The sequence below is a fragment of the Haliotis rufescens genome, unplaced genomic scaffold, assembly GCF_023055435.1.
Source record: "Haliotis rufescens isolate VD_foot unplaced genomic scaffold, xgHalRufe1.0.p SCAF_14, whole genome shotgun sequence".
NCBI classification, from domain to species: domain Eukaryota; kingdom Metazoa; phylum Mollusca; class Gastropoda; order Lepetellida; family Haliotidae; genus Haliotis; species Haliotis rufescens.
Window position 1 is genome coordinate 12,290,845 of NW_025963824.1, and position 16,456 is coordinate 12,307,300.

Genomic DNA, 16,456 nt, shown 5'->3' on the forward strand with positions numbered 1-16,456 from the left:
AGTGATCAGTCCCCAGTACAGGGGTACATAGGCTCACACACAGGGTACATCACACCATGTACCCCTCGAGGTAGGTTGATAACTTATAATACACAAGTGATCAGTCCCCAGTACAGGGGCACGGGTGGCCCTGTCGTCTAAGGCTCCATATTATTGAGTGCAGAGTTACGTCCCTTTAGCGTGTCAGAATCCTACCATCATGGTACGAATCCCGATTCGCCCTGATTATGCTTCTAGGTTTGTTTCACCAAAGTGGTAAATGTCGAAAGCCTCCATCACTTCGGTTTTTCCCACATCAAGTTTTGTTTGTTTTGTTTTGTTTGTTATTTAATGCCGCACTCAGCAATATTCCAGCTATATGACGGCGGTCGGTAAATAATCGAGTCTGGATCAGACAATCTAGTGATTGATAACATAAGCATCGTTCCAGGCAATTGGGATCGATGACATGCATCAACCAAGTCATGGCTGACCACCCGAACCCGTTAGTCGCCTCTTACAAGCATGGGTTGCTGAAGATCTATTCTACTCCGGATCTTTCCCCCACATCAAGTGACGCATCGAGGTATAAACAATAAAATATTCACTCATGACCCAATATTGAACTTAACAGTCGGTAAGATTACGCTAATGGTACAGCCTGGATCAAAGAGGTTCGCCGTACACAGTTCTGAGTCTGTGACTATGTCGCAGAATCACATACACAAGCCGTAGCTGAATGATATAACACATTACAGAAACTCCCCTGGAGTTGGGGTTGTTTGGTTGGACTGACAATGCGCCCAGTACTACTGCGACAGGGACACGCGTTCAGACAAAGGTCTTGTACAAATCATAAAAGATGAAGACATTTTAATACACAGGGATGCAGTAATATATTTATGTTTCAAACACCAGCAGCGGAATGCATACTGCACACGTACAGTCGAGTCTTTATGTACAATAAAAGATGGTAGCACTAATCAACACATCAAGCATTTAGTCCCGGCAGTGTCTGTATCAACGGATGTGCCGGGATATGTGTGTGTGTGTGTGTGTGTGTGTGTGTGTGTGTGTGTGTGTGTGTGTGTGTGTGTGTGTGTGTGTGTGTTTCTCCTCATTCAGCATGCTGCAAACAATTAATTTGGTCGTTTAGTTCAACCCGAGGACAAATCATTTTGTGTAGAACAAATTATCTTTATTTATAAAAATTATTTTAAAAAAAACCCACACTGACAACCCCCTCCCAGATTATTTAAATAAACAAGAAATGGTTAGACACACAAACGCCAATCAGCTCCAAACATCATAGTGTTATGTCATTGAGTATTGAGGTGAGGTGAGGTGACAAAGGGTTTAACATCGCACTCAAGATTATTGCACTTATATAGCGACGTGCATGCACGTGTGTTCGTGCGTGCGTGCGTGCGTGCGTGCGTGTGTGTGTGCGTGCGTAGGGGTGTGCGTGTGCGGCTGCTTGTACTAGTCCGGACTAATGCCGAGTTTATAGTGCGAGCCCACTGAGATACCATGCCACAGTTTAACATGAATACTATACTCTGACACACTACTGACTAGTGTATATATTTAGCCCCTCAATACCGAGCGCCACCATGAGGGGTATTTTGACAGTAGGCCTCTGTCGCTGTAGATCCCCGGACAACGAAATGACAATGATCACTTAATACACGTGTGTTACATTCGTGGAACTCTAATTGGCTGAGCTCTAAGACAGAGGACTTGTGACTGAATCGGGAAGAGTTGCGTCATCAATAGAGTAAGGCAAGTTTCAAAATAAAAACATTTGTGCACATAAAACAAATATTGAAATAGGAAATATATTGTGGAAATTAGTGCACACCACCAAATATTGAAGTAGGAAACATATGGTGGAAATTAGTGCACATCGGACAGAAGGGAAGCGACAATGTACAAATTAACGAAATGTAGAACATCCTGTTAAGGCATTGTATTGGTCTTACCGCAATTAAGCCCTCCCCAAAACCAAATATCGTTGCATGGATTTGTTAAAAACAGCAAAAGGTCAAAGCACACATCCATATAATCAATAGAAATACATGTTATTGATGATAACATAAATATGTGTAATTCATAATTACAAATAACACCTAACATGCCGTTGAGACTTTGTTATAACGCCATTTACTTCAAAAGTGATTCGTCATAACGCCGAAATACTTTCAAAGGCGTTAACATGACGTTATTACCATCATTTGATCTGAATCCGCCATGAAGGTAACAAAGGTGAGGTTTTGCAACATCATAGGTTTTGCATTTGTGATTCGGATAAGCGCCACGTTTTTACACACTGGGTTCTTTTAAACGCCATTGGCTTAACATAGGTGACTGTGACACATGCGAGGGATTTCCATAGTACACCACTCAGGGGAGATAACTCGCCCCCTCCAGTTACAACAGTACACCACTCAGGGGAGATAACTCGCCCCCTACAGTTACAATAATACACCACTCAGGGGAGATAACTCACTCACTCCAGTTACAACAGTACACCACTCAGGGGAGATAACTCGCCCCCTCCAGTTACAACAGTACACCACTCAGGGGAGATAACTCGCCCCCTCCAGTTACAACAGTACACCACTCAGGGGAGATAACTCGCCCCCTCCAGTTACAATAATACACCACTCAGGGGAGATAACTCGCCCCCTCCAGTTACAACAGTACACCACTCAGGGGAGATAACTCGCCCCCTACAGTTACAATAATACACCACTCAGGGGAGATAACTCACTCACTCCAGTTACAACAGTACACCACTCAGGGGAGATAACTCGCCCCCTCCAGTTACAACAGTACACCACTCAGGGGAGATAACTCGCCCCCTCCAGTTACAATAATACACCACTCAGGGGAGATAACTCGCCCCCTCCAGTTACAACAGTACACAATTTAGGGGAGATAATTCACCCCCTCCAGTTACAACAGTAAACCACTCAGGGGAGACAACCTACCCCATCCTGTTACAACAAACGTAACTTGAGACGATGTATTTGAGTTGCTGCTGGTTAGACAAAAACAAAATTGTGTTTCAGGTACTCCGACCAACCTCTTACTGTCCAAATGCTGTTTGTTTTATCACACCTTGAAATCCGTCCTGAAAACTATCGGTCACATTCGGAATAAAAATTAGATGGTTTCTCAGAAACTGCCGGGCAAACAACTTATACATCTATGTTTCATAGTGGGTAAACATGGAACAAACAAGGAATGGTTATTCCATGGTGATGTATTTTATACAGGTAGAAACATTGTGTTTTAGGCCTTTAGTTTGCAGAGTATCGGCGACTTTTTCCAGCCTAGTAAAGTCTTGATAACGTTTGTAATAATTTGTCACATCCAAGGTGAATACCTTCTCTTTCTCGACAGTGTCTTAAACTGCAACTGCAAAGTCATTCGTGTAAAACGGTATCAAAACACACACACACCCCTTACCATCCCAAACACACAAACACCCCCCTCCCAAACACACACGTGTACCGACCCAGATCTATGGTGGCCATGTTACCTGAAACACAAGTATGTGTGAGCCTTGTTATCGTACACACACACCTTCCCCTCCCAAATACACACACACAGGTACCGACCCAGATCTTTGGTGGCCATGTTACCTGAAACACAAGTATGTGTTGGCCCTGGTATCGTACACACACACCTTCCCCTCCCAAACACACACGGGTACCTGCCCAGATCTTTGGTGGCCATGTAACCTGAAACACAAGTATGTGTTGGCCTTGGTATAGTACACACACCTTCCCCTCCCAAACACACACAGGTACCTGCCCAGATCTTTGGTGGCCATGTTACCTGAAACACAAGTATGTGTTGGCCTTGGTATCGTACACAATTACAAACTATCCTTGCATGAGTGGATTGAGAGTCACATCGCTTTTATCATTATTCCAGCAGTATCACAGCGGAGGACATCAGAAATGGGCCTCGCGCATTGTGAATGGATACCCGGTAGTATGAGATGGTACTCTTAACCTCCTATCGTCACAGTTTGGGTTGTATACTCCCCAGGAAGCTGAGAATAAGGATGGAGTGCACACTGATCCATAGACCGGAGTAAACTAAATGTAGTGCCTTGACCATTCACTTGAGTGGAATTTGGTGCATAATAAATTGGCTTCTAAAACATGGTTTGGGCTAAACACCATGCACAACACCCGTCCATAAGCCGTCCAATACCCTTGCGTTCACCCTGTCGTCATGATACAGTCTGCTTTACAAGGTGTCCCAAAATCTCATCAGGCTTGATGACCATCAGGTTTCACAGCTTCAATCCTTTCAACAACCATGATTTCCTGCCCATTCGTGTCATTACAGCAGGTTACGGAAAGGGCCGAGTGGTTACGAATGTTGTAACTCGGAGCAGGGCGGAATGATGCGAACATACCCGAGTAGCGAGTAGCGTCCAACAAAGACATACGTTAACGTCATTTTGAATATATACAGTGAAGCGTTGCTGCAGAAATCACTTGTTGATCGAACTACATGCTGTACAAAAGGGATTGATTACAACGTTGACATAAATAAAATACAAATATACATTTGTCATGGCATGGAAATAGTCGATGCCGAGTCAGCACCGAATAGTCTTCAGCAAATCAGGGATCATCCAGTTCTGGCGCATGCACCACGATGTCCATATACCACGTGATAGAATATGCAAAGAGGATGACGTCATGGCTGTGTCTTGGCACACTCAAGTTGTCACTGCTTCCCTCTCCCCTTGAAGCCAGTACGTCGTCACGCTCCCCTTGCCCTGGGAAATAACGAGGTGAGAGTCACGACGATGTTCACAACGACAACACAGACCAATCATATCATAGTAAGATGACATTACAAGCTAAGAGTGAGTGAGCTTAAAGCCACCTTGAACATTAATCCAGTTATATCACGGGTGTCAGTTTGATGTGGGAGGAAAGCCTGAAGTGATGCAGGTCTTTGACGTTTACCACTTTGGTGAAATCAACGAACACGGGTATGGTTCTGACAAACCTAGAAACAATCAGGGCGAACCAGGATTCGAACCTCAAATCATAGGTTTCTAACATGCCAACGGGGTCACCCTCTACTGTTTTGATATAAAATACAGACACTCACTCATACCGCGTCCAGGACTTAACCTTAGAGATATGGCACTCAACAAAAGTTAGGAACAAAAGGCTTCAGCCAATCTGTGATATCAACATAAAACATATATCCTGTGCATATCAGTCTGTTAAATCTACGAAAACCTAATGGTGCCACTTTGGTAACATAACTATATTCTTTTGAAATCGGAATTTCTCAAATATTTGTTTATTTATTGAAAAATTTCAATTTTATTTCTCGTTACTTCGATTAAACGTTCGTAATTTCGATTATTGCATCAAATAAATTTCTATTACATTTTAAAAACTTGAATATTGTAAAAAAATGGAATTAAGAGAAATTTCGGAGTTGTTTGTATACAACACTGAAATAACGAGAAAATAATCAATGTAACGAGAACAAATACTGCGAAATAACGAGAAGAAAAGATTAAATAACTGAAATAGCGAGAAATATTTATCTATAAAGTGCAATTTAAAGATATAAATTATGTTACCAAAGTGGCTTTCCTATACATCAGCCAATCCTGTAGAAATTTTAAAATCTGTTACACCTGTACTCCTTATAAACAAACGCCTACACGACAACATACAACTATTTGTGTATCATAACAGTATCTGTAACACATATACTACCTTCATTTCAACAGCACCACGAAGTTCAAGGTCAAATGTTTGGAACCGGTCAAGCACTTCTTTCGTCTGTGGACTCACGTGTATCCGTAAGGCTACAAATAACACAACATGTAGATTATTAAGTGTAGTCATTAAGGTGAAATGTGGTTCAAGGTCACATTCAAGTTTATTTCATTAACCAGCGATGATCCTGTGTGTGTGGCGGCTTGTGCTACTCTGGCCGTATGCCGTTGTTATAGTGCTAGCCCAGCAAGATACCATGCTGCAGTTTAACATGGATATATAGTGCTAGCCCAGCCAGATACCATGCTGCAGTTTAACATGGATATATAGTGCTAGCACAGCCAGATACCATGCTGCAGTTTAACATGGATATATAGTGCTAGCCCAGCCAGATACCATGCTGCAGTTTAACATGGATATATAGTGCTAGTCCAGCCAGATACCATGCTGCAGTTTAACATGGATATATAGTGCTAGCCCAGCCAGATACCATGCTGCAGTTTAACATGGATACCCCACTTAGACTCACTGTACCCTGAGCTGAAAAGTCCAGACAGGGTAACAACAAGGACCATCACTTTTGGCAAAGTGAGTCACTCACATGTCGGCTTTCTGAATTTCTGAAAATGATGGTGCTTGTTTTAGCCCCTTAATGACGAGCGCCAGACAAGGTAAAATTAAGTACCATCACCTCTGGCAAAGTGAGTCATTCACATGTCGGCTTTCTGAAATGATTCAGTTTCATTCCATCCCCTCTCCATCCTCATGTGTTCTGAATGATAGTTACCAATTTTACGTATGACCTTTCATAATAAGCATTTCCTTTATTTTAAAATAGCTCTATACATCAATTTGAGACCCTTGAAGATCCGGGTAAGAGTATGTCTTCAGCAACCTGCTTGTCGTAAGAGGCAACTAACAGGATCGGGTGGTCAGGCTCGCTGACTTTGTAACATCTGCAGTGACACATTACTGTTAAACAAAGCTAATTCAGTTTGTGAACATGTTCAATTCAGTGATACGTATTTAGGGTTAGTTTTGTCGACAGAATACACACAGATTGAGAAAAGACTACTCCTTGATCAAAATATACATACGTAGACCATTCGACTCCATCCTGGACGCTGTGTTGACGGTATCCCCAAACAGACAGTACCTCGGCATCTTCTGCCCCACCACCCCCGCACACACAGACCCTGTAGAGAGAAAGTAAACATCACACACAGACCCTGTAGGGAGAATTTAAACATCACACACAGACCCTGTAGGGAGAATTTAAACATCACACACAGACCCTGTAGGGAGAATTTAAACATCACACACAGACCCTGTAGAGAGAAATTAAACATCACACACAGACCCTGTAGAGAGAAAATAAACATCACACACAGACCCTGTAGGGAGAATTTAAACATCACACACAGACCCTGTAGAGAAAATTTAAACATCACACACAGAACCTGTAGAGAATATTTAAACATCACACACAGAACCTGTAGAGAGATATTAAACATCACACACCGACCATGAAAGGGGAAATTAAACATTATACTTAGATATTTGAACACATACATATCTGTCCTACCATTTTCTTCTACGAGGACTACTGAGAGACAAACACTACTCACTATTAGAAACACACTGACACATACAGATCGCTGTCCTCCCCAAGACTACTGAGAGACAAACACTACTCACTATTAGAAACACACTGACACACACAGATCGCTGTCCTCCCCAAGACTACTGAGAGACAAACACTACTCACTATTAGAAACACACTGACACACACAGATCGCTGTCCTACCCAAGACTATTGAGAGACAAACACTACCCACTATTAGATACACACTGACACATACAGATCGTTGTCCTACCCAAGACTATTGAGAGACAAACACTACCCACTATTAGAAACACACTGACACACACAGATCGCTGTCCTCCCCAAGACTACTGAGAGACAAACACTACTCACTATTAGAAACACACTGACACACACAGATCGCTGTCCTACCCAAGACTATTGAGAGACAAACACTACCCACTATTAGAAACACACTGACACATACAGATCGTTGTCCTACCCAAGACTATTGAGAGACAAACACTACCCACTATTAGAAACACACTGACACATACAGATCGTTGTCCTACACAAGACTATTGAGAGACAAACACTACTCACTATTAGAAACACACTGACACATACAGATCGCTGTCCTACCCAAGACTATTGAGAGACAAACACTACTCACTATTAGAAACACACTGACACATACAGATCGCTGTCCTACCCAAGACTATTGAGAGACAAACACTACTCACTATTAGAAACACACTGACACATACAGATCGCTGTCCTCCCCAAGACTATTGAGAGACAAACACTACTCACTATTAGAAACACACTGACACATACAGATCGTTGTCCTACCCAAGACTATTGAGAGACAAACACTACTCACTATTAGAAACACACTGACACATACAGATCGCTGTCCTCCCCAAGACTATTGAGAGACAAACACTACTCACTATTAGAAACACACTGACACATACAGATCGCTGTCCTACCCAAGACTATTGAGAGACAAACACTACTCACTATTAGAAACACACTGACACATACAGATCGTTGTCCTACCCAAGACTATTGAGAGACAAACACTACTCACTATTAGAAACACACTGACACATACAGATCGCTGTCCTACCCAAGACTACTGAGAGACAAACACTACTCACTATTAGAAACACACTGACACATACAGATCGTTGTCCTACCCAAGACTATTGAGAGACAAACACTACTCACTATTAGAAACACACTGACACATACAGATCGCTGTCCTCCCCAAGGCTATTGAGAGACAAACACTACTCACTATTAGAAACACACTGACACATACAGATCGCTGTCCTCCCCAAGACTATTGAGAGACAAACACTACTCACTATTAGAAACACACTGACACACACAGATCGCTGTCCTACCCAAGACGTTTGAGAGACAAACACTACTCACTATTAGAAACACACTGACACATACAGATCGCTGTCCTACCCAAAGTATTAACGTTTTCATAGAAGTAAAATAATGAGGTCAGCAAGTTTCAAGTCAAAGTGATAATCATTCAACTCACCTGAATGGATTCCAATCCGCAGTTTAAGTTGCTGTTGCGGCCGATGGCGGATTTTGAAAGACAAGACAGCATTCAGTAAAGACAGGGACATCCGGGCTATTTCCCGCGCGTGCAGTTTCCCGTTTCTCCCAGGCAACCCAGACACCACCATATAGGCATCGCCTATCGTCTCCACCTGGCGGAATACAAGGAAGCAGGTTATGAACGGACAAACTAAAGTTACCTCCGGCAACCCAGACACCACCATATAGGCATCGCCTATCGTCTCCACCTGGCGGAATACAAGGAAGCAGGTTATGAACCAATAAACTAAAGCTACCTCCGGCAACCCAGACACCACCATATAGGCATCGCCTATCGTCTCCAGCTGGCGGAATACAAGGAAGCAGGTTATGAACGAACAAACTAAAGCTACCTCCGGCAACCCAGACACCACCATATAGGCATCGCCTATCGTCTCCACCTGGCGGAATACAAGGAAGCAGGTTATGAACGAACAAACTAAAGCTACCTCAGGCAACCCAGACACCACCATATTGGCATCCCCTATCGTCTACACCTGGCGGAATACAAGGAAGCAGGTTATGAACGAACAAACTAAATCTACCTCCGGCAACCCAGACACCACCATATAGGCATCGCCTATCGTCTCCACCTGGCGGAATACAAGGAAGCAGGTTATGAACGAACAAACTAAAGATACCTCCGGCAACCCAGACACCACCATATAGGCATCGCCTATCGTCTACACCTGGCGGAATACAAGGAAGCAGGTTATGAACGAATAAACTAAATCTACATCCGGCAACCCAGACACCACCATATAGGCATCGCCTATCGTCTCCACCTGGCGGAATACAAGGAAGCAGGTTATGAACGGACAAACTAAAGCTACCTCCGGCAACCCAGACACCACCATATAGGCATCGCCTATCGTCTCCACCTGGCGGAATACAAGGAAGCAGGTCATGAACGAACAAGAAAGAAGTAAGCAAAGCTTACATACCCCCGTTATCCCCGCTGGTCAACAACAAATAGTAAATAGTTTTAACTTCAATGTTTTAAAAACTAAGATTGATTTCCAGTGACAATTGACCCCCCCTAAAATCTCCCATGTTACCAGTGTTCACTTCGAGGAAGTAGATCACCATGAACACCTTTGAATAAAAATTTGATTGAGGAGTTACATAAGAAGAATTATCAAAAGGACCGAAAATTGTTGATATAAAAACACATAATTGGAGATTTATGACTTAAAAAATGGAACAATATCATTTAAGAAAATCAATAAATTAATAATTTCCATCAAGCCTTAACAGATATGGATAAGAATTCATAAATTCAAACTAACACAAAGCACAGATACTTATGATGATCTACAAGTGTGGAAACAATTTTGGAAAATATATTAGCTATACAAAACCAGTCATCAAAATTTCTGAATTCCATCATGTTTCCATGAAAACAGCAAAAGAGAAAACTTTCAGAATCTTATAAAAGATAAAAGACAATCATAGTGGTTAATGTAGCAAGTTTGCTGAAGCTAGGATACATAATATTGTAAACATGGATCGTACAAAAACTCTACCCAAAATTTATGTTTCACCATGATTCCATGGAAACGGCAACAATAAACAATTCAGAATCTTCAAACTTGCAAAAGGCACACATACTCATTGTGGTAAATGTGTGTAAAAAGTTTGGTGAAGCTAGGGTGCATAGTTAAAAGGATATAGGCCATACAAAACACCCACCCTAAAAGTTTAAGTTTCTTAATGTTTCCATGGAAACGGCAAAGATTAAAAAGTTTAGAATCTTCAAACTAGCAAAAGGCACAAGTACTCATTGTGGTAAATGTGTGTAGCAAGTTTGGTGAAGCTAGGGTGCATGGTTAAAAAGTTATGGGCCGTACAAAAGCTCGGACGGAAGGACGGACGGTAGGACGCTATATACCCCCGATTTACTTCGCAAACGGGGGTGTAATAAACTAAAGCTACCTCCAAGACTAAATACACCTGTTAAGTGCACGGGGCTAAAACGGGTCACAACCTCTGTTTAGGTTGACAAAAGTATCAACGATTGAGGCATTGGTGGTGAATTGTGTACCATTGTCGTTAAAATGTGTTTCAGGAGAATTATGCTGATGTGTTTGTATGACCATATAAGGTTCCTTTTTATACCGTTACTTTCTTGATAATTGTTTTTCGCACCTGTTCGTAAGGGTCACAATTATCCGATTTCTAATATTCTTATGATACTTTAAAGATTATATTCCAAATACGTATGATGGTATGTGTTACTGTGAGGCACAGTCTGTTGTTTGTTTGTGTTTGTTTGTTTGTTTGTTTGTGTGTGTGTTGTTTAATGCCGCACTCCGCAATATTCCAGCTACATGACAGCGGTCTGTAAATAACTGAGTCCGGGCCAGACAATTCAGTGATTGACATCACGAGCAACGATCTAGGCAATCGGGATAGGATGACATACATCAACCAAGTCAGCGATCATGACCACCCCATCCGTTAGTCACCTCTTTCAAGCATGGGCTGCTGAAGACCAGTTGTAACCCGGATGTTCATGAGTTGCTGAAGACCAGTTGTAACCCGGATGTTCATGGGTTGCTGAAGACAAGTTGTAACACGGATGTTCATTGGTTACTGAAGACCAGTTGTAACCCGGATGTTCATGGGTTGCTGAAGACCAGTTGTAACACAGATGTTCATGGGTTGCTGAAGACCAGTTGTAACCCGGATGTTCATGGGTTGCTGAAGACCAGTTGTAACCTGGATGTTCATGGGTTGCTGAAGACCAGTTGTAACACGGATGTTCATGGGTTGCTAAAGACCAGTTGTAACCCGGATGTTCATGGGTTGCTGAAGACCAGTTGTAACACGGATGTTCATGGGTTGCTGAAGACCAGTTGTAACCCGGATGTTCATGGGTTGCTGAAGACCAGTTGTAATCCGGATGTTCATGGGTTGCTGAAGACCAGTTGTAACCCGGATGTTCATGGGTTGCTGAAGACCAGTTGTAACAAGGATGTTTATGGGTTGCTGAAGACCAGTTGTAACCCGGATGTTCATGGGTTGCTGAAGACCAGTTGTAACACGGATGTTCATGGGTTGCTGAAGACCAGTTGTAACACGGATGTTCATGGGTTGCTGAAGACCAGTTGTAACCCAGATGTTCATGGGTTGCTGAAGACCAGTTGTAACCCGGATGTTCATGGGTTGCTGAAGACCAGTTCTAACCCGGATGTTCATGGGTTGCTGAAGACCAGTTGTAACCCGGATGTTCATGGGTTGCTGAAGACCAGTTGTAACCCGGATGTTCATGGGTTGCTGAAGACCAGTTGTAACCCGGATGTTCATGGGTTGCTGAAGACCAGTTGTAACCCGGATGTTCATGGGTTGCTGAAGACCAGTTGTAACCCGGATGTTCATGGGTTGCTGAAGACCAGTTGTAACACGGATGTTCATGGGTTGCTGAAGACCAGTTGTAACACGGATGTTCATGGGTAGCTGAAGACCAGTTGTAACCCGGATGTTCATGGGTTGCTGAAGACCAGTTGTAACCCAGATGTTCATGGGTTGCTGAAGACCAGTTGTAACCCGGATGTTCATGGGTTGCTGAAGACCAGTTGTAACCCGGATGTTCATGGGTTGCTGAAGACCAGTTGTAACCCGGATGTTCATGGGTTGCTGAAGACCAGTTGTAACACGGATGTTCATGGGTTGCTGAAGACCAGTTGTAACCCAGATGTTCATGCGTTGCTGAAGACCAGTTGTAACACGGATGTTCATGGGTTGCTGAAGACCAGTTGTAACCCAGATGTTCATGGGTTGCTGAAGACCAGTTGTAACCCGGATGTTCATGGGTTGCTGAAGACCATGTCTAACCCGGATGTTCATGGGTTGCTGAAGACCAGTTGTAACACGGATGTTCATGGGTAGCTGAAGACCAGTTGTAACCCGGATGTTCATGGGTTGCTGAAGACCAGTTGTAAGACGGATGTTCATGGGTTGCTGAAGACCAGTTGTAACCCGGATGTTCATGGGTTGCTGAAGACCAGTTGTAACCTGGAAGTTCATGGGTTGCTGAAGACCAGTTGTAACACGGATGTTCATGGGTTGCTGAAGACCAGTTGTAACCTGGATGTTCATGGGTTGCTGAAGACCAGTTCTAACACGGATGTTCATGGGTTGCTGAAGACCAGTTGTAACCCGGATGTTCATGGGTTGCTGAAGACCAGTTGTAACACGGATGTTCATGGGTTGCTGAAGACCAGTTGTAACACGGATGTTCATGGGTAGCTGAAGACCAGTTGTAACCCGGATGTTCATGGGTTGCTGAAGACCAGTTGTAACCCAGATGTTCATGGGTTGCTGAAGACCAGTTGTAACCCGGATGTTCATGGGTTGCTGAAGACCAGTTGTAACCCGGATGTTCATGGGTTGCTGAAGACCAGTTGTAACCCGGATGTTCATGGGTTGCTGAAGACCAGTTGTAACACGGATGTTCATGGGTTGCTGAAGACCAGTTGTAACCCAGATGTTCATGCGTTGCTGAAGACCAGTTGTAACACGGATGTTCATGGGTTGCTGAAGACCAGTTGTAACCCAGATGTTCATGGGTTGCTGAAGACCAGTTGTAACCCGGATGTTCATGGGTTGCTGAAGACCATGTCTAACCCGGATGTTCATGGGTTGCTGAAGACCAGTTGTAACACGGATGTTCATGGCTAGCTGAAGACCAGTTGTAACCCGGATGTTCATGGGTTGCTGAAGACCAGTTGTAAGACGGATGTTCATGGGTTGCTGAAGACCAGTTGTAACCCGGATGTTCATGGGTTGCTGAAGACCAGTTGTAACCTGGAAGTTCATGGGTTGCTGAAGACCAGTTGTAACACGGATGTTCATGGGTTGCTGAAGACCAGTTGTAACCTGGATGTTCATGGGTTGCTGAAGACCAGTTCTAACACGGATGTTCATGGGTTGCTGAAGACCAGTTGTAACCCGGATGTTCATGGGTTGCTGAAGACCAGTTGTAACACGGATGTTCATGGGTTGCTGAAGACCAGTTCTAACACGGATGTTCATGGGTTGCTGAAGACCAGTTGTAACACGGATGTTCATGGGTTGCTGAAGACCAGTTGTAACCCGGATGTTCATGGGTTGCTGAAGACCAGTTCTAACACGGATGTTCATGGGTTGCTGAAGACCAGTTGTAACCCGGATGTTCATGGGTTGCTGAAGACCAGTTGTAACACGGATGTTCATGTGTAGCTGAAGACCAGTTGTAACCCAGATGTTCATGGGTTGCTGAAGACCAGTTGTAACACAGATGTTCATGGGTTGCTGAAGACCAGTTGTAACCCGGATGTTCATGGGTTGCTGAAGACCAGTTGTAACCCGGATGTTCATGGGTTGCTGAAGACCAGTTGTAACACGGATGTTCATGGGTTGCTGAAGACCAGTTGTAACCCGGATGTTCATGTGTAGCTGAAGACCAGTTGTAACACGGATGTTCATGGGTTGCTGAAGACCAGTTCTAACCCGGATGTTCATGGGTGGCCAATCTATATCAATGCAGAGTTTTCAGCATTTGGACCAGCGCCTTCTCCAATTGGAAACCCGCAGGTCGTGTAAAATTCACATCAACAAATTATCAGAGTTTGAAATGTGTTTAAGGTTCATGTCGGTGTTTATACTTTCTTATGCAATGAAGACCTAAATGACACTTGTTACATTTTCTCTAAAGTTACATTGACTCGATATTAAAATGAATGGATACTTACTTTATAGACATCGAAGTGTTCGATGATTGAATCAAACGTTGTATAGAGATCATTCAGCAAGTCTATCACCTACAACCAAGCACAGATCCTACAGTACAGTGAGGTAATTAATGGAATTAACGCATGGATTAATAAAGCCACAGGTACATAAAGACATTGTGTGTTTGTTTGTTTGTTGTTTAACGCAGCACTCAGCAATATTACAGCTATACGATGGTGGTCTGTAAATAATCGAGTCAGAAAATCCAGTGATTAACAACTATGACACAGTATACTGACTCCGAGCCCACCTGAACTTGTTCGATTTATCCCTTTAATACCGAGCACCAGGCGGGGTATCAATAAGTATAATCTTTTAATGTCTTTCCGTATGACGCGGCCGGGTATTGAAGCACCGATCATCCGCTATCTGGACATGGCTCTATACACCAGACCACGGAGTCGCTCTCCAGAATGATTGCTTTTTTTTGTTTAACGTCGCACTAAGCAATATTCCACCTATATGACGGCAGTCTGTAAATAACCATCCTGGACCAGACAATCCAGAGATTGACATCATGAGCATCGATCTACGCAAATAGGACATTCATCAACCAAGCCTGGTAGCCTGACCACCCGATCCCGTTTGTCGCCTCTTACGACAAGCATAGTTGACTGTGACTGCAAACAGGGGTTGATGAATGGTTATAGAGGCATTATATGGTTTTACCTGCATCGGCGTGCTCTCTGATGACAAGGCCGTGACAAGCATAGTTGACTGTGACTGCAAACAGGGGTTGATGAATGATTATAGAGGCATTATATGGTTTTACCTGCATCGGCGTGCTCTCCGATGACAACGCCGTGAAACCACAGATGTCGCTGAAGTAGATGGTCACTTCATCGTAGTTTTCCGCCTTGACCACCTCCCCCCTGATCAGCTGGCCCGCCACTGACCTGCAGCGAGAATAACGACATTCAGTGTGTGAAGCGGACGTAAAATACCCATAGCTTATTGTAATGGCTGATCTCGAAAATCATTTGCAATATCATTTGCCGGTCATGCTTGTATACAGGGTTTCGTTTCCTACATTTTCTGATATCGAACAAAAGTGCAAAATAAAAACAAATAAAAACGTGCCTCTCTGGTAGCAAAATTATATATTTTTCTTATTAATTTGATGTTTTAAATTCAAATATTTGTTTATTTTTTCGAAATTTCATATTTATTTCTTGTTTCTTAGATTATGTTTTCGTTATTTCGATTATTTTTTCGCATGTTCAATTTAATGATTTTTGTTAAATTGAAATTTCTATTTTTATTTTCGTCACTTCCAAATATTTTTGGTAATTTAGAATATTTTCTCAGTACTTCAACTATTTTCTCGTCAATTCAATTTTAATTTAAAAACTCCACATTTCGAGAAAAAATTGAATTTGTTAAAATAATAGAATTGAACAAAAAACTATAATAAAATTCAATTAAATTGAAATGAGAAAATAACCCAAATTATGTGGAAATAATGGAAGTAACGCGAAACATTTGACTATGACCTCTGTTCAGGACAACACCATGACGACCGGGTGTCCTGCTCCACCTACTTGGGCAGCATCATGTACAGCAGGTCCTCCGCCTTCTTCTTCTGCTCCAGGTAGTCGGCCGTCCTCTCCTCCACCAGAGCTTCCAGGTTGTTGGCGTACTGCTCCATGCGGGACAGCAGGTTGTCAAGGATGTTGCCCTTGTCTCCATCCCTGCAAGTAAGACGGCCACAGAGGCT

The 16,456-nt window shown here is 43.0% G+C and overlaps 1 protein-coding gene across 2 annotated transcripts in view; it reads right to left on the reverse strand.

The window, feature by feature from the left end:
• Positions 1-866: 866 nt before the first annotated feature.
• The window catches only part of LOC124115228 (atrial natriuretic peptide receptor 1-like), a 371,546-nt gene continuing 355,956 nt past the window's right edge, over positions 867-16,456 (reverse strand). For both annotated transcript variants that reach the window (XM_048395753.1, XM_048395754.1), the window contains 7 exons: positions 16,281-16,430; positions 15,512-15,635; positions 14,700-14,768; positions 8,903-9,077; positions 6,854-6,952; positions 5,754-5,845; positions 867-4,786 (listed from right to left, as the gene is read on the reverse strand). In XM_048395753.1, the coding sequence (XP_048251710.1) occupies positions 4,727-4,786; positions 5,754-5,845; positions 6,854-6,952; positions 8,903-9,077; positions 14,700-14,768; positions 15,512-15,635; positions 16,281-16,430 (769 nt within the window). In that variant the 3' untranslated portion in view covers positions 867-4,726. The remainder of the gene's footprint in view (positions 4,787-5,753; positions 5,846-6,853; positions 6,953-8,902; positions 9,078-14,699; positions 14,769-15,511; positions 15,636-16,280; positions 16,431-16,456) is intronic.